The sequence below is a fragment of the Oreochromis niloticus genome, linkage group LG2 (genome assembly GCF_001858045.2).
Source record: "Oreochromis niloticus isolate F11D_XX linkage group LG2, O_niloticus_UMD_NMBU, whole genome shotgun sequence".
Taxonomy (NCBI): domain Eukaryota; kingdom Metazoa; phylum Chordata; class Actinopteri; order Cichliformes; family Cichlidae; genus Oreochromis; species Oreochromis niloticus.
Window position 1 is genome coordinate 33514159 of NC_031966.2, and position 18631 is coordinate 33532789.

Genomic DNA, 18631 nt, shown 5'->3' on the forward strand with positions numbered 1-18631 from the left:
TCAGGAACTGTTAGCTGTTATGTCAAACATGGTAGTATTTTTATTGTCTTTGTTTCTTTTATAATATTGCATTTTATTTTGTTTGCATTGTTCCAGATGTGACAGGAATGAGTATCCTTGTTCTTCAGAGTGATGACCCCAACACGGGTACGTTTTTACTGTTGCATTTCAAAGGGGAACACAGTTGTGGTGAAATTTCCTTTTGATTTGCAGGTTTTATTCATTTCCAATTATGATACCTCTTGGCCCCCAAGTGAATGTATGTATGCCTGACAACTTCGCCCACTGCCCCAGCGTATAGGGTCTGACAATAAGTTCAAGGATCATCCCAACACCTAATGGCAGTCAGGGGTGTCGTTGCCTTGCCTGTAGACGTCTGTGGGTCCTTCCATGGATATGCCTCCCCAAACCATCACTGACCTACCACCAATTTGGTCAGGATGAACGATGTTACAGGCAGCTCCAGGGCTTCTCCAGGCCCCTTTACATCTGTCACATGTGCTCAAGTTAAACCTGCTGTCGTCTGTGAAAAGCACAGGGCACCAATGGTTGACCTGCAAATACCAATTGGGCTCCATAGTGCAGCGAGCACAGGGCCTGTTCGAGGACATCAGACCCTCTGGTCACTGAGTGTTTAGTTAGAGACATTCACACCAGTGTCCTGCAGAAGCTCTGGAGGTGCCCATCCTGTTCATTCTTCCACAAAGCAGCATATATCAGTCCTGCTGATGGCTTAAGGACCTTTTACAGCCCTGTCGACTGCCTGTCTCCTGGAATCTCTTCCATGCTCTTGAGACCCAGCAAACCTTCTGGCAATTACATGGGCATAATACAACTCTTCTGGAAGAGCTGGCCTTCCTGTGCAACCTCTGTAGGGTCCAGGTATTACCTCATGCTACTAGTAGTGACTGATTGTCTAGTGCACTGTTGTTAATTTGATTAACAGCAAAGCATCTGAAACTGATTAAGAACACCCTCTGCTAAAGTTTAACTGACCAGAACAATATAACGAATGTTTAACCCGCTTGATACCACACTCTGATTAAAAAGTGTTCCTTCAGTTTTTTTTGAGCAGTGTATAAACACAGTGAACAGTAAAAACACCTCTGAGATTAAGGAAGCCCGGGTCTTTGGGGGTGCTTACTGTCCACAGATGAGGCTTTTCCCGTATCAATCCTGACTACTGAGATTATTTTTAAGCTATTTTAGCAGACGGTTTGTAAAATACATATACATTTATTCTGGGTTCAAAATGATGATGGGGTTACATGAGGAATTAGCTCTGAACCCCTTGTTGTTTGTGATGGTGCTAGACGTGCTGATGATGTTTGCAGATAACACTGATCTATACTGAGAGCACATAGCAGGTGGAAGAAAGCCTGAAACTGAAAAGAAGATGGATGAAAGTCAGTAGATCCAAGACAGAATGAGAGTGAGAGAGGTGGAAAGTTGAACATGCAATGAATAGAGATAGGGTTGCACAGTGTAAAAGAGAGGTAAAGAAGAGGGTGCAGGCAAGGTTGAGGAGTGAAGGCTGGGTGATTTGGTACAGAAAGAATGAAAGTGAAAGGGAAAGTGTACAGGATGGTAGTGAGACGTGCTGTGGTGCATGGTTCGGAGATGGTGGCACAGACAAAATGGCAGAAGGCTGATCTGAAAAATTAGATTTTCACTGAGAGTGTCCAGAACAGACAGAATTAGAAACATGTATATTAGAGGGGCCGCTCAGACTGAGCTGAGGCAGGGCTGAGATGGTTTGGACATGTGCAGATGAGGGGTAGTGAATGTATTTAACAAAGGATGTTGAAATGGAGCTTTCAGGCAAGAGGAACAGAGAAAGACCACAGAGAAGGTTCATGTTCATGTAGGGATGGTGGATATGCTGGGGGTGGTGAGATAGAGGGAGTGATGGCTTCTAAAGGCAAGAGCCAACTTGGCAGACTGAAGTTGTTTTGTAGCATTTGGGCCTTATCTAAAGATGTTACCAGAAAATGTCACGTGGAACTGTCTGCTTAACTCACTGTGACTGCTGCTGGTTTCAGTTGCATTTTGAGAGGAGTAGTGTCAGCTGTTGGCAGAGAAACTCTACTTTAAACTGTGTTTTTACCTTGATTTTATTTTGTTGCTGAAACTTGAGTGCAAGTAAACTACATAAAACAAAATGCTCGGTTGCATGGACTACATTACTGTTACAGACAAAGGCCAACTGATTTTAACATAATTTTGAACAGCATCACATACTTTATAGGAAGTTGTTTTTAACACGTCTGTCCTATAACCACAGTCTATAGCGGAAGTGTTTAACCTACCCTTCAGTGTGTCAGCATTGCAAAGATGCAGTAGTTCTTGCATCTTTAAACTCAACTGACTTTGATGATAGAGGAAGTGGAAACTTGTTAACCACAGTCGAGACTGATTTAGAGAACTATCATTTGTTTTGCTTCGTGGGAAAAACTGGGAATTTATTCAATATATTTGAAATGTTTTTATTTTGTAACACACTGGCTCAGCTGATGACTCAGTTTTGCTGTATATGGTTTTGCAACAAGTGTTCACATTCAAGCTCAAGTCAAACCTGTAAAATTTTTAATGCTGTTTGTAAAAAAAAAAATCAATGTATAAATGTCACATGTAACTGATGTAACTATCTAATAGAGGCTATAATGTTGCTTACTTTCTGCTATATATAGTATACAGGTTGTTGACCTTGCTATTAAGCTTTAAACAGCCAACCTAGAAATAAAAAACAGTGCCTGTTATTTAGACATGGAGATGTGCAAACTACAGCATCATCTTAGGTTTCCACCTCTTATCAGTAATGTCTGCTCCAGATTGGTCAACTGCTTTGCAAAAGTTATTCCAATTTACACACTAAATGATACTGTGGAATATTTGCCCATTGTGTGGTTGTCAAGTCATATGGGAAAAAATGATAAAGGAATAATAACACAAATAAGCAGTTTCTGACTCGATACTTAAACAGTATTCGAAGCGATACAATGTGCAATTCAATATTAATGTAACTATGAGACCACAGATCATAGTGATCATAATATTATGTAAACAAAGTGATGCCCGTGGCCCAGCAGGTGGAGCTTCCTATAAGGGTGAGGTTTACCACACTTACCTCCAGATTGTCCATTTATCTCAAATAACTAAAGGTGATCATCCTTTCTCATAGATCCATGGTTATATCTGTAACTTATGATATATTTCGACATCACTCTGTCTAAACAGGATGATTTATACTGAAAGGGTCACAGAACAGAATCATCTCCAGTGATGAACCTATATATTCATAAGTAGCTATGCTTCTGGTCTGTTCAGATTAGGCATGTGAAATAGTACCAACCAACCAATGAGAGGTTGTTAGAGGAACATTTTCAATGGTTTCTTTATTGCAACAAGTCCTGCGTCTCCTCCACGAATATGTGGATGCCGTGGGTCCTTGGCAATACTAACTTGGTCCCTTGAAAAGGTGAGGAGCTACTATTGATAGTGTTGACCCTGGTGAAGTGCCGCAATTGCAGCCCGAACTTCCCATCAGGACTTTGGGGGGGTGGGGTGGCTACATGTCTAGGCCAGACAAGCTGCTGTAACTTTCAGGCGCTCTAAAAACCTGCTTGCTCCAGGCCTGTTGGACAGCTTCACTCCATGTGCTCAACTCCATGCAGCGCATCTTGAGAATGTGCATAAAAAACCTGCCTGTGCACTTCAGGCAAATATATTAGCTTATGCCTTCGACACTCGGCAGAGAAATATGTGCTAGTCATGTGACAAAGGAAATGTGAGTCACTGAGTAACGGCTGAAACCATTTCGCCGAAAAAAACTCCAGACAGTTATTGGTGTCAAAATGATTCGTGACAGGGGTGACACAAAGTAAGCTAACAGTTGGAGGAAATGCCAGACAGCTTGCGACAACACATCTGGTTAGGCAATAAACAGAAAATGAAAAAAAATTATTGTGCCAGGAAAAAAAGAGGAAAAAAAGTTGACCATGTCAGACAACAGTCAATCCAAAATCTATAAAACAACTCATATAAGTTTTATTTGCTCGCAGTTAAATTATTCAACCAATATATCCAAAGAATAGTCAAAGAAATAGTCAGAAATTAAAGGACAACCACTAGACTGTATATTGCCATTGAATATAACAACTCAAATAATTAATTATTGTATCAAACAATCTCAAATATCCAGAATTCATTGGTTCTAATAAGACAATGACAGTAGCTCTGTGTAAATTCAAAACATTACCCACTTTGCTTAAATATTATCTTAATAATCTTGTTTTTCTTTTTTAAAGCTCACAAAGAAGAATGTGGTCTGATTCAGCTTGGAGTACAGCTTTTTATGCAGTGAAGCCCCCTTTTGGCTGACTGGTAGTGGTAAGGTTCAAAAGATCAGTCCGTTAGCAGGGTCATACTGCCGTAAGACATCCATCCATCGATGAAAAGAGAAACGGAACAAAAGCAACAAACAAAGTGGCTGTGGAGCCATACTCGGAGAACACTTAATGTGAGTGTTAACAGAAACTGTAGGGAACAAATCACTGTCATGTATAGGTCTATACAGAGGTTATGGAAGCTGTACAAAGATTATTGTAACAAACAGACAGTAAAAACAAAGCCTGGTAAAAATTCTCAACAACCTTCTAAAAGGATAAAACCCATAAATAAAATGTGACAAAATAAATAACCCAAATGTTTTTGGAGGGACACCTCCTTTTTTCCCTTTATCACTTTTTATCATTGAATCATGGCCAGACAGAAAACAAATATACTGTATCAACATAGGATGTTTATACCCTCCATATTAAAAGAGGCTTCGACAAATGATTGTGTCATTTACTCTTTTATCTATGTTTGTTTGATTATTATTCTTTTTTTTTAATCTAAATGGGTGGTCATGCAAATAGAAAAAAAGCCAAGTCCTTTATGCTTTTAGCTTGGTGTTAAATCTGACAGTTCATCTGTTGGTGATGGACTGGCTGGTTTCCAGGCTCGCTGTGCCCTTAAACACACCTACCTCAAGTACTAGCTATCCTTTCAGCCAACTAGTCTATGCAACTAGCTAGTTTCTGCCTAACTGTGCTTTCTCAGTCATTAAGCAGTTTCAGCCTTTACGTGTCACTTCCTCTTGTTTTTCTTGTTGAAAAACATTTCTGAAGTCTAGTTCAGCTCCTGAGAGCCAAACCAGGTAGCTAGCTTGCTCTAGAGCAATATTTCAAGAGGTTGACTAGTTGATTTAAGGTGGTCTGGTATTCCAAAATCATTGCTTGATGTCTGCCTTGTCTGCCCGACAAGCCACCTAGTCAACAGGTAGATGAGAACTCGCATAAGTAGATCAATTGGCATTCTTAGATTACGCTACGTCTTGTTTGTCTGAGCTGACAAGTCAACTGGTTTTCACAACAGCTGGTTTGTGAGCAGACTTAAAAGGTGCTGTTTTAGTGCTCCAAGATCCAAACTGCCTGTTGAACAAATAGAGTACTACAAACGGTGGATACCCACGATTGAAGTACTAAGGATCCCTTCGTTAACTTTTCTAGTTCTTACGTTTCCTTATTCCTTTCCACAAACTCAGCATGACCAGTCAGGAACTTTTTGCCAGTTTGTCAAGGACACACGGTCATGCCAGCAGTGTACATTCCAGCTGGCATCAGCCTGTTACCAGGTAATAGGTCCAAAATCAGAGTGCAATCCTTTGTATAATCCCAGTTTTTCTGTAAGCAGTTTACAGCCACTCTCCTAATAAGTGTGATGCCAAGCCTTCTGCGGTCTTTCGGTAGTCTTTTATTCACAGCTGGGAATGAGTGGCCCAAAAGCAGTCGATGGGCAGTCCAACGCCAAGTCTGCACACAGTCCAAAAACCTGATGAAAACCAGACGACCCGCCAGTCTACACAAAGCCAGTGAAAAGCAGTCTGTAAACCGGTTTGTATTCCAGTATCAGCTGAGAAGTCCAACTACCAGATGTCAGAGCTTAGTTCTCTGCTGGTGAGGGGTACAAAGGTGCTGTTCAGGTGGAGTTCTGGCTTCTTCCCAAGGGTATTGCTCTGTTGCACCTGGGAAACACACAGCACCACCGTGATTAGCACTAACCTTGCCAACATTGCAACTGCTATCAAAAATTTAATGGTGCTTCTTTCTACGGTATAACGAACTATTGCATGCCAATACTGTGCCATGACTTAAACATAACAACTGTACTGCATTTCATTTCCCAGTCTGTTAGAATAAGCATGTTTTCAGGCTAGATGATATGAAGATATTGTTTTCTTTCTATATTTTCTTTTATTCAAACAGACCTCTTGTTCCCCAGTGAACTGCTCTGAACCCCTGGGGAGAAGAGAGGATTTATTTTTATTGTGTTTAAGCTCTGAGTACATGCAAACAGATAACAGCAAGCAAACTTTAGAAAAGGATACACTGTGCTGATGTTGGGTGCTGGGGACTAACTAGGAAAATCATACGTATACGAGGCTTAGTCTTTTCTCCCACCTGTCCATTCAGCAGTGTCATAGGGATATTGCAATAGACATGGCGCCCCCCGGGGCCCAGAGTGGAGAACTGCACCGTGGAGGGAGGTGGAAGTGGGGGTGAGGGCTGTGGGGGAAGTTGGAACTCATAGCTGCGGCAGAAATGCCGCATTTGAGCTGCTGTAGCACTGTGACCCCCTCCTAATGGCAAGGTCATCTGGTTGTAGTCAGGGATCTCTGTTGCCAAGGCGACCTGTGTGTAAAAGACATGACTCTGGTAACTTTCATTAGCTTCAGCATTATTGCAAGAGGCGATTAAATACGAAGCATTCATCATGAAAATGCTTTTGTAGACTTCTGTTAGCTTCTGGGTGAACTATGAAAACAAGATAATTGTAAAACATGAACTTTGTAATGTGTTCAAAATAAATCAAGCTAGAGTTTCACTTATTTTTCAAAATGGAGCTAAACACAGGAAAAAGTGAAATCCCCGGATTCCGTCTGATATCAATTCAAAGGCAAGTTTTAAACAACTGAAACAAACTTTCTAGTCCAAACTGTACATTTGAAAACACAGCAGTGGAAACATAAGAAGTACAGAAACAGTCAGAACATAGCCACAAACATTAAAGAGGGATCCATGGCACTCAAAGAGTTCTGAACTGAACTCTGTGGTGGAAAAACTTTTAAAACTTTATTATGGGACAAAGTCAGAAAACTTTTTTATTCAGTTTTTATTAGAGTTGACCGGTGGTTATATACATGCAGTTTTAATGTCCTGGTGACCAAAGCCAAAGTCTCATCACAAATGGTCTTAGTGGAAGGATAGCTCTAAGAAAGTCATTGGTAAGGAATGGGGACAGGGAGAAAAACTCAGGTATGGCAAATTGCGAAAACTGGACTACAAATAATTGGCAAGAGGACTTGGAGTAAGTGGAGTCATGAATTCAAATGTGAAATGGTTCAAATTGTTATCAGTATGTACAACAGTGAGTGGCTACAGTCATCGGTAAAAGCAGGTTGAGGCTCTGTCATGGTTTTAGGCTGCATATGAGCCAGTGATGTTGGACAGCTTTTTAAAATTGATGGAATTACAAATGCAGAAAAGTACAGTCAGAGTTTGATCCACCATGTAAAAACCATCTTGAAAGCATTTGACTGGCTCTGGCTTTTTCAGTATAACATTGACCCCAAACACACTGCTGGTACAGTAAAAGTATACCGGGATAGAAAAATACACAATGAAGCACTATCAGTCATTGCATGGCCTCCCCCAGATCCTGGAGCTCAACATTACTGAAGGAGTGTGGGAAAGAGAACACAACGAAAGGCAACCAACATTCAAAGAAGTACTTTGAACATCCTTCCAGGAGCCCGGTGAACTATTCTTGAGGACTACTTGAAGAAATGACATGACTGTGAGGGTTCAGACTGTGCTGAAGAACAAAGGTGGTCATAACACATACTGACTTTCAAACCCATTAGAACTGTACAAACTCCATTTTTGCCTTATATACCGTTTTCCCATGTCTGTTGGATCCACAAGTTTCAATTATACACTTTACCTATTTCCCAATTTCCAAGAATATAAATAAATGTGGGGTGGGCCAAGACTTTAATACAGTACTATAATAATATAGAACCTGGTATTGCTTTATAAAATAACTGAAATTCAGTCTTATTAAATCATATAACTCTACACAACTTGTTCAGCTGTGTTTTTTCCCTCTCGACTTGTATTAATTTTACTGTAATATAAAAACTAGACTCAGATTCAGAAAAAGAAGAATTGAAAGTTGACTAAGTTGCATTAAAATCCTAACGTGTTTTATGCACGCATGTATGTGTGATATTAAAAATGTAACAGTGAAAATGAATAACTGAAACTTTTGGCTTTACTATCCTATCAAACAGGTAACAATGCATCGTTCCTGATCATCTGCTCTCACGAGGTAGCCCAAAGTTCAGGAACAAGTTTATTTACAGGTGTAGCAACGATCATCTAAATCTGTGTTTTTGAGATTAATGTTGTTATAGTGCAGTGCCAAGGTCAAAATATACTGATTTCAGAAACACCATCTCCTAATTAATAAAAGTTCGAACTAAAAGACATGTGCTGACCTGATGGTGTCCATGCCGACTCTCATTAGGGGGCGCCAGGGAGGCAGAAGTGGTTGTCATGGCAATAGTGGAGACTGTGGTCTGTAGGTCACCAAAGAGGCCCTGTTCACCAGAATCCATTACCTGTTAACGCAGAGATTCCTCCAACAGTGAGTCAAAATTTGAATATTCCAGTACTCATGGTGATAACAACAATGACTGGAACATATTATCCTGTATTTTAAAATACTAAAAACTAATGTATATTCTGCACATTTCTTGTTTTCAACAATCTCGTGAAAAGACTGAACCAACAAAGCTGTGAAAGTAAACAAGAAGGACCCAGCATACAAATACTGTCTCTGCACTTCGGACCTTATGCCTCTGTGTTTTAGCGCCATCGAAAAGCTTTTAAAACCTACAAGTGAGCAAAAATATTGGACGGGGTGAAAATTTCATTCTCCAAGGTTGAAAGTGTTAGTGGTTGTGAGGGGGGTCAAAACACACCCGAGTACCATTAGTGTATGCTGCTCATGGATGCCTTAAATTCTTGAACATTCTTATACAATAAAAAAAAAAAGGCGGTCTTTAGCCTTACATCATACTCCCTAAAATAAATCCATCCATCCTCCCATCCATCCATCCATCCATCCATCCATGCATCCATCCATCCATGCATCCATGCATCCATGCATCCATCCATCCATCCATCCATGCATCCATGCATCCATCCATCCATGCATCCATGCATCCATCCATCCATGCATCCATGCATCCATCCATCCAGCCATCCATGCATCCATCCATCCAGCCATCCATCCATCCATCCAGCCATCCATGCATCCATCCATCCAGCCATCCATGCATTCATCCATCCATGCATCCATGCATCCATCCATCCAGCCATCCATGCATCCATGCATCCATCCTCTGTTGGAGGTTGGATGGATGGATGCTGGAGTCTTTGAGACAGTCTATTGCAAGGTCAACACAGAGAGACATACAGTCATTCAACAACTTTATTTCGAGTTTCCACCTATGCTACTGCGAATTACAATGAACCTAACCTGTGAATGCCTTTAGATTGTGTGAGGAAGCTGAAAAACCTGAAGAGAACCCATGCAAGTACGGGGGACAACATGTAAACGCCACACAGAAAGACCCCAGCTGGCCAATGAAAGCACTGCACCACCATGTTTCCTTGGCCTTTTTTTAAAGCTGTTTTAAGTTTGAAATCAAGTCAAATGTGATTTTTTTTTGCCCTTGTTTAAAGTCATATTGGCATTTTGAATAGCATAATCTAAGCCCTGGTGCATTAAATAATTTGACACACTTAAATACCATCTAGATTCCATGACATCAATTATTAGAGTAGAAGAAGACATTAGAATGATATCACCACATTGTTGCGTTTGTTGTTAGTATTCTCTGTGTATCATCATTCTTCAGGAAAGAAAGCAGCAGGAAAACATTTATTTGCTAATCAGGGCATACGCCACCCGAGGCGTGGTAAACATCTACACATTTTGCTTTGCTGTGATTCCAATTTTAATACATTACCTGTGTTTTGCAGACATTTTAAAGGCCATCTGCCTGTTTGAATGCGCCCAAGGAAAGAATGCATCTCAGTAGAATTCTTGGTCCCCATGCATGAAATGGACATTATTAATATAGCTATAGATGAAGATGTCTGAGTTTAAGGGTTTCTGTAATGATACATGAACAAATTCAGATGCTGTCCAATATATTTTTATCACCTGTAGTCGCACATGTATTGTAGACTTGTTTTTTTTATGACATTTATTTTCAGGGGTCATAAATCAGTCCCAGAGTGGAGGCTATACCACTGTAGAAAGATAAAGTATATAGAGAATACATGAAAAAAGAAGAAGAGTACCTGACGTCTGGACAGTGTCTCTCTGCGTTTAGCGGGCATCTCATAGACCACCTGTTTCCAAAACTTAGATGATAGCTCATTGCTCTTAGGACCCCTCCACTTGATGATGGATAAAACCTGAAGAGAAGAAGACAAATTAAAAAAAAAGATTTTGCCATTCTGGCTGGTGAAAACCCTTCAGGTCACCGCATAAACTCTCCATCCTTTCATTCGTCCGCCCTTTCTGCATACCTTGATGGTATGTTTAAGTGCTTCCACCTCTTGGTAGTTAATGACATTCTTCAGGTCTGCACACTCTATCATGATCACCTAGACACACAGGAACACGGAGAGATTTCTAAACAGAGAACGTTCCCCATCAAAACTTGCATGTGTAATAATGCGATGTCCGTGTAGGTTACCAGTAATCCAGGTTATGGTAGTAGTAAAAGCTTGAACACAGAAGGTGAGTGGAACTCTTTAAGTTTGTAAAGATATTTCACCTCTCATTCAAGCGGCTTCTTCAGTTCTAAAAACAAAAGGCGGGCAGCTCCAGGTATTTAACCCCTAGTAGAGGTTGTCTCTCAGTTATCAGCCACCTGCAATCCAGGTGCTTAAACCCCCAACTCATACTCAGACGACCTCATTAGGTCACATGATGGGGTGGGACAAAGTCTCACAGTGGGTTTACCCTTATTTTTGGTTTTAATTCATCTGGTGACTCACATCATCAACAGTGGGCCAACAACCACTCCAAAGGGAACAACCCCAACTATGGTTTAAATACCTGGGACTCTCCACCTTAACCAAAGAAACCTCTTAGATGCGAGGGAAAGGTCTTCACAAACCTAAAGAAGTCTTCTTGCCTTCTATTTTCAAACTGTTAAGAATAATAATGCAGTCAAGTTGGAAAAATGTCTGTCCTCTAGATTTTTACCTTTGACCTTTGAATCCATACCTTGATCTCCCCGGTAACAAGCATTGAGTGGAGGCGTGTCTCTATCTGGAAGATGCTCCAGCCTCTTTTGGCAACAAACTCTGGTGTTAAAACGATGATCAGACGTCTGCTCTGCTCCACGCTACGAGCCAAGTCCTCAATGTAGGCTGGGAGAGACGCATATGGAGAGGAAGAGGAATGAATAGGGAAGGGACAACTCGGCAGATGGCCCCGCCCCTCCCTGAGCCTGGTTCTGCCGGAGGTTTCTTCCTGTTAAAAGGGAGTTTTTCCTTCCCACTGTCGCCAAAGTGCTTGTTCATACGGGGTCATATGATTGTTTTCTCTGTATGTATTATCGTAGGGTCAACCTTACAATATAAAGCGCCTTGAGGCGACTGTTGTTGTGATTTGGTGTTGTATAAATAAAAGTGAATTGAAATTGAAAAAGAAAAGTCAACCTTTTCCTTTCATTCTGTTATTACTAAAAGGTTTCCATGAATATCCACATGATGGTGCAATACCAAGTTTCCTGTGTTTTTAGATTTTGTTGTGAGCCAAAACAGAAATTACAAAAAAGCAGGGTAATAGGCTTTTGCTCTTAATATTGTCAGTGCTGAACTAATCCTGTAACAGTCGTGCATTTCTTTCTCCAAAATTACTAAGAGGTTTTAATTCTTGTTGGATTACACGGAAAGCTCCAGCAGCTTTGACGAAGACAAAGCAGGAGGCAAGAAGTGAATTACCATTACAGTATGTAAGGTAAACATCTCGCACAGCAACACTTGCCCCCGCTTCCTGCATGTGTCAAGTTGATTCGTCCATACAGGCCCGAGGTGAGTGACGGGCGGCTATAACGGAGTGACAGAAATGCTTGTGCAAGAACTTTGGCTCTGACACAGCCCGGTGCAGTCAGCTCTTAAATGGGGATCAGAGTTGTGCTGAGCCACCATCGCCGGTTGTTACTTATAACTTAGTGAGGAATATGTGAAGTTGATGAGGAGAAGTGGCAGGTGATGGGATGTGGACGGTGAGTTAATATGAGGTGAAGCTACTGTGTGCTTCAGCATTAAGTAGCCTTCTCGCCAAACCCAGTGAAAACCTGTCTTAACAAACGACCCAATTACTTGTTCGCAACATTCAGTGTGTGCATGTGTGTGTCTGTTTTCTTGGAACACTAAAATTGCTCATTATTTCTGAAATTTGTAGTTACAGAAAATGTATGAAAACTTTGTGTTCATTGAACGACAGCTCCCCCCACCCCCCGTCTAAATACCTCTCTCTTTCTCCATCTCTGCTAACTAAATTAATGACAGACTCTCCAACAACACATTGCAATTTCACGCTCAATTTGAGGGGCACAAATAGTACAGTACATCCCCAAATTCATTCTCTTTCTCTTCTGTTTCTCTTGGTTAGCCTTTCTGCCTCCATTTTTTTACATTTTCCCTCTCACATTAACACCTCCTTGCGTCTCGCTTGCCCTTGACTGCTTCCTGCTCCCCCATTTGTGAGGTTTATGTAAATCAATTAATAAAATAACCAGTGACCCTGTACCCACTGCTTTCTGTTCCTTGTTATTTATTTCTCGCTCTCCTGTTCATTTCAGAGGGTTAAGTGGAGTGAATAATTGAATGGTGTGTTTTGGGTCGCATTGCCATGCCGCTCTTTCAGCAGCTTTGGTTACCAATGAAAAGACTCTTCTTCAGTGTAGGCATAAATAAACCTGGAAAAAGTTACATGTGAAGATATGCACAGGGGATATTTGTTTTTAGGATGTTTTCAGGGCAAACACAGGAAATATGACTTTTTCGTCTGCCGGGTGCGTCGGGAAGGGCCATAATTTTAGCTAAGGTCACGTAGAGTGTGGCTTTTCATTATGAACCATACTTAAGTAAACATATTTATGTATTTCAGGAGAAAATGTTAAATAATTCAAAGAGCACATATTAGCATGTGTCTTTTGTGCCACATTATACGGTTATTTCAGTCGGTGTATATTTTTTGGTTTGACGTTTTGAGGACAAGGTGATGTGTGATTCTGGTACCAAAAAGCGAATACACAGGAAATGATAGCGGTATTATTTTTATTTCACGCACTAGAACTCAGGGACCTCAGACACTGCTGAATCTGAATTTAGAATTTCTTCAGCACTGAGCTTGAATACCATGTCTTATTTATTTATATTTATTTATTTTTTATACTACCTTGAATTGGACTGTCCAGTTTGCTTCCATGCTGGTCTAGAGAGGCCTTTGCAGGATGTGCTCTGTTATGTTCTTCTTTGAAAGCTACATATTCATTATATGAGACAAAGCAGTCAGTTTGAGGCAGTATTAGGGACACTGTTTAAGAAATACTTATTTAAAAATGTATTATTAAAATAATTAGAATGACACATTCCTCAAAGTACCAGAGCACTAAAAATTGTTTAGCATAATGTGTTAACAAACGGCAGTGTACATGTTTAATGTTGATGTTCTTTTGAGATATCATTTCTAAGAATTTGAGTGTTATATTATTATATGTAACATTCTATATATAAAAAAAATGTTGATAATATATTTTTAATTATCCAGATTAATTTAGGAGTGTAGGCGGAGTTATAGAAGAGACATACGGACACAGACTATGATCATAATATTTGTAACCATGTTTTTGGCCACTTGGTGAAGTCTAATAGTTACTCTGCTCTCCTTCTGACTAAGTGCTTGGTTTCCTCGAATGACTGAGTGAACTTTCTGGGCTGAAAATGTCTAAGGACACATATAGAACACTTCTGGTTCTATGACCCACCCAGCACTACAAATTGTTCATTTTTGTTTTCGTGCCCCACCCTCCCTCTTTCTTTGAATGTATTCACTTCTCATTAGTGCATATGGATCTGCCCAACTTGGGAGCTGCCGCCTTCTCCAAACCGCAGCCTCAATTCATGCTCAGCCATCTGCCATTATCTACTAAAAATGCTGGCAAACCTAAAATGAGGATGTTGTGCCAGCTAGTGAACTAGTGATTAAGTGCAGAGTGGTGCATAAACACAGAGGGGAAGCTCCCAGCAGCTTAGGCCTATTCCAACGCATCTAAGGGAGGATTCAGGGTCAGCTGATCCAGCCCTAACTATAAGCTAATATAAACATATTGGACAACTTCATACTCCTAACTTTTAAGAACAGTTTGGTGATGCCCCCTCCCTGTTCCAACACAACTGCACAACTGTGCACAAAGGAAGGTCCATAAAGACATGGATGAGTGAGTTTGGTGTGGAAGCCTTGACTGGCCTGCACAGAGTCCCGACCTCTGTGGTCAACCAGATAGAACACCTTTGGGATGAATTAGAGTGAAGACTGCGAGCCAGGCCTTCTCGTCCAACACCAGTCTGACCTCTCAAATACACGGTCAGATAATCCCATAAATACACTCCTAAACCTTGTGGAAAGACTTCCCAGAGGAGTTGAAGCTGTTATATCTGCAAAAGCGGGCTGACATCTAGATTAAGAATGGGATATCCCTCAAGTTCATAAGAGAGGTCAGAGTGTTGGAAGTGCAAGATTGGTTTCACACATGCTACCCAAAATGACACAAATGTGTTTATGGGCTTTGCACCAGACATTATTAACAATACCTGTGAGAGCTCCACATCCTGGTTTGATGACAGTCACATCTTTGCTACAAAAGACGTCAATTGTATTAAGTGGCATGTTACCACATTGCTTGAGATGTTGTCTGCTTTTGCGTGCATGTATACATATACTGTATACATACATATATATATACAGTATATATAAATACATATATGTGTGTGTGTGAATGTGCCAGGTTTGACCAGTGACAGATTACAGCAATAACAATCATATTTTCCCCTCCAGTTGGACAGAGTGACACAGGAGCCAAGAAATGATGACAAATTGTGAGAGGGTATAAGCATGTGTGCACGTGTGCGTACGTGTGTGTTTGTGAACAAATAAATGAAATTGTGGTAAGGCATGTGGTACATGTGGCGTACATCTGAGAGCTGACACAGATACGTGTGTGGCTGTAAGTGTGTTATGATGAAGATCCACATATGTTCTTATTTATTCTGACAGAGAGATGAATTCTGGGTAGCAGGGTTTGAATTACACAGAGACACAGTGTGTGTGTGCATGTGTGTAGGTAGATACACAGATTGATACTTACTACTGCTGGGTATTAAATCTCTGTCTGGTATAAACAGCTTGTATCCATAATGTTTCTCCAAAACATCCGGTAAGATCTCCAAAGCAAATGTTTCCTCGTCACTGCTCGTCCTGCTGGGAGAGGGAATAACAAACACTGGCTCCAAATTCAAAATCAAATAACAGACAAATCAATCTGTGAATGCACTTAACTACAAACGCCTGCACACAGGTGGAAAATTAGAGGGGAACCCATCGTAAAGATGTGGGCTGCCCAGCTCTGATAAAGTCCACAGGAGAGATGGAGCACTGTATTCCAGAAGATATTCTCTCATTTGATGTGCAGGCGAGCACGTGTTGCATCTTCGTGGCTGATCTCGTGAGTACAAAGACCGTAGCATGTGATTACATCATTTTCTTCTCAGCGTACAGATCAATGCATTGTCATCCAGGAAGGAACCACTTCCATCAGGACAGAGATGTTTAATCAGAGTGTAAAGGTGAACGCTTTGAGCAAATTTGTATTGATTCACGGTGAGTCTTCCTTCTGAGGTGACAAGTGGATTGAAGCTATGCCAACAGAATGCTTCCCTCTCGATCCCCTCACTGTAGGGCTCTTAGGTTTAGTTTTTTGCATTTAATCTGAACAAACATCAAACATTTTATGTATTTATTTATTAATTTCTTGGTTTTTAACGTGACCTGCTCTATTAAAGTCCACAGGAGAGATGTATGCTAACAAGCCAACAATGAACATGTCTGTAGCACAGACAGAATTGTGGCTAGCAAGTCCTTTTCATGTAGCTGCCACTCTTCAACATAAAAGGGAGGTTTGTCTAATCAGTTTCAACCACAGAAGCAAAGAACTATGCTCACAGGAAGTATACATATAATACATATATATATATATGAAAGCTAGTTTGAGCCACCATGGCATCATCTAGTGGTTACTGAAGCCCTACCTGTGGCTTTTTCTTAGCTTTTTGAAACCAGAGAGGAAAGATATGACTGAGAAATCAAGGGACAACTTATATGATATCAGTTTATCATCATTTTTGACTCCAAAAGAGAACATAATTTATGAAATGAATATAATGTTTTAAATATGACGTAAAAATAGCCGCTCAGCCCATGAACTCCTCAGCAAATGGATTCGAGTCTTTTCACAGCTGCAGGACCAAAGTGCTTCTGCATCAGCTTCACTTCTTCTAAGTATCTATGCGTCAAAAACAATCAGAGCTGTTCTGCAGGTCAAAGGGGGCAATACTGATTTGCTTTCAAGTATTTTGTGTTTGCTGCTATTTGAAGGAACTGAACATGATATTTGTTTCATTTGTATCAATCCTCACTTTAAGTTTAGCGCCTAATCTGTTTACACAGCACTGCACACATGCATCCAAGGAACCTGACCTGCCCAATGAGTCGAGGTCCACTTTAGTATAGGACAGATAGGCATCATACTCCTTATTATCTGTGGAGAGAGAGACAGAGCGAGCATGGGACAGTAAATAAGAGTATTTGGCAGATATGACAAATCAATCAACAAGGCTTCCCTGTCTTTCTGTGAGTGCAGTGCTTCATACAGTATATATATATGTTAGCAGTGTCTGTGTAATTATTGCACTAAAAGGCAGTAGACAGCTCCTGATCATCAATACATGTAGACTTGATGAGAAAACAGCAATTCATATTTTGGACTTGTGAATGCAAGGCTAAGAAAATCCAGCTGCTTTAGGACCTTAACTTGAAATCAATACTTGAAATCAATACTACAAACTTACATCTTTATAATTTTCCTTTTGGCTGTTTTGCTGTTTTGTTCGGGGAGTGATCTTGCATTGCTTTGTCAGTGTAACTTTTGAAAAGTGCTGCACAAATAGCTCCTTATTCCATCAATAGATGAAAAAAAGAGAAACTCATTTTCATTTACTCTGCTCTGCTGTTGTTTCCATTAAGTCCCTTCTTTGACGTCACTACAGGCTTGTGCATCTTATGCGCTGTACTGTAAGACTCATCCTGCAGTCTGTGTTATGCTATGTGTAGAAGCCCTACAGGAAGATCTTACGTTAATAGCACAGTTCCTTTGCTTTACTTTGTTTCATTCCCAACAACGATGAATGCAGCAACAGTCTAACTCTTATTTTGCTCCATGTTTGTAGTTCTCTGGTCTTCCTATCAATGCTGATACCCCTCAGCGCTCTGATACCTGTCTGACCCCTTCTGCAGTGTGCTGAAGAAAAAGCGAGCACTCAAAACAGCTTACCATCTTCAGTTTCATCACTCCCAAAGTGTCTCCTGTAGCAGAGCATGATCTCCAGGTTGTAACATTTATAAAGTGCGGTTAGGACTCCCAGCAGCAGCAATATGACCCCGAGGCCTCCAGCTAACTCCAGACGGTACATATCTGCCAGAGATACACAGCAACAAATTTATATCAGTGATCAGTCTGCTTTGAGGAATACTAACTGATGCAAGAGCAAAATCTTTTCCCCCCAATAACTCAGAGTGTTTCAAAACTGATTTAGATAATGCTTTTTTTTTATAAACTGCTCACATCTGCCTGCTTTGACAACAATCTTACTTCAATTATCTTCAGATTGGCACATTTTTCTAAATCGGCAGTGAAGCTGGAAACTCATTCACTCACACAAACACACACAAACATGCAGAATGCTGATATCAGCTTTTTGTTTGAATGTGTTTTTTGATGAATCGCAGCTGCATTTAGAGGAGTTATTAACGGCCTGCAAAGAAAGCGCAGAAAACCACACCTATGAAGCCCAGAAAAAGTGCACACAGAAACACAATGAACCAGATGTGCTAACATGAGAGTCACAAAATCATCTGTCTGTCTATTTAATTAGAAGCTAATAAATTAACACCTGTTTGCCTCATTTGCTCAGTAATTCTCTTTGCACTTCAGGTCAGAGGTGAGAGACTGAATGAATATCTCAGCTGTAATCCAGCATGGAGTGAAATGGTACACATAAAGATTTCTAATCTATAGCCTGAATATATGTATATTGAATTCAGTTGTATTTATTTATACTGTAAGGTAAAGACCCTACAATAGAGAGAAAACTCC

General features: G+C 40.5%; 1 protein-coding gene across 5 annotated transcripts in view; it reads right to left on the minus strand.

Moving 5' to 3' along the window:
• Positions 1–4025: 4025 nt before the first annotated feature.
• The window catches only part of il1rapl2 (interleukin 1 receptor accessory protein-like 2), a 464293-nt gene continuing 449687 nt past the window's right edge, over positions 4026–18631 (minus strand). For 2 of the 5 annotated variants that reach the window (XM_019346586.2, XM_025898423.1), the window contains exons 10-19: positions 17810–17950; positions 16957–17017; positions 15569–15681; positions 11416–11561; positions 10710–10787; positions 10479–10595; positions 8603–8725; positions 6504–6734; positions 6311–6341; positions 4026–6067 (exon numbers count right to left, since the gene is read on the minus strand). In XM_019346586.2, the coding sequence (XP_019202131.1) occupies positions 5979–6067; positions 6311–6341; positions 6504–6734; positions 8603–8725; positions 10479–10595; positions 10710–10787; positions 11416–11561; positions 15569–15681; positions 16957–17017; positions 17810–17950 (1130 nt within the window). In that variant the 3' untranslated portion in view covers positions 4026–5978. The remainder of the gene's footprint in view (positions 6068–6310; positions 6342–6503; positions 6735–8602; positions 8726–10478; positions 10596–10709; positions 10788–11415; positions 11562–15568; positions 15682–16956; positions 17018–17809; positions 17951–18631) is intronic. The other 3 variants (XM_025898426.1, XM_025898428.1, XM_013275447.3) reach the window with 3 other exon arrangements.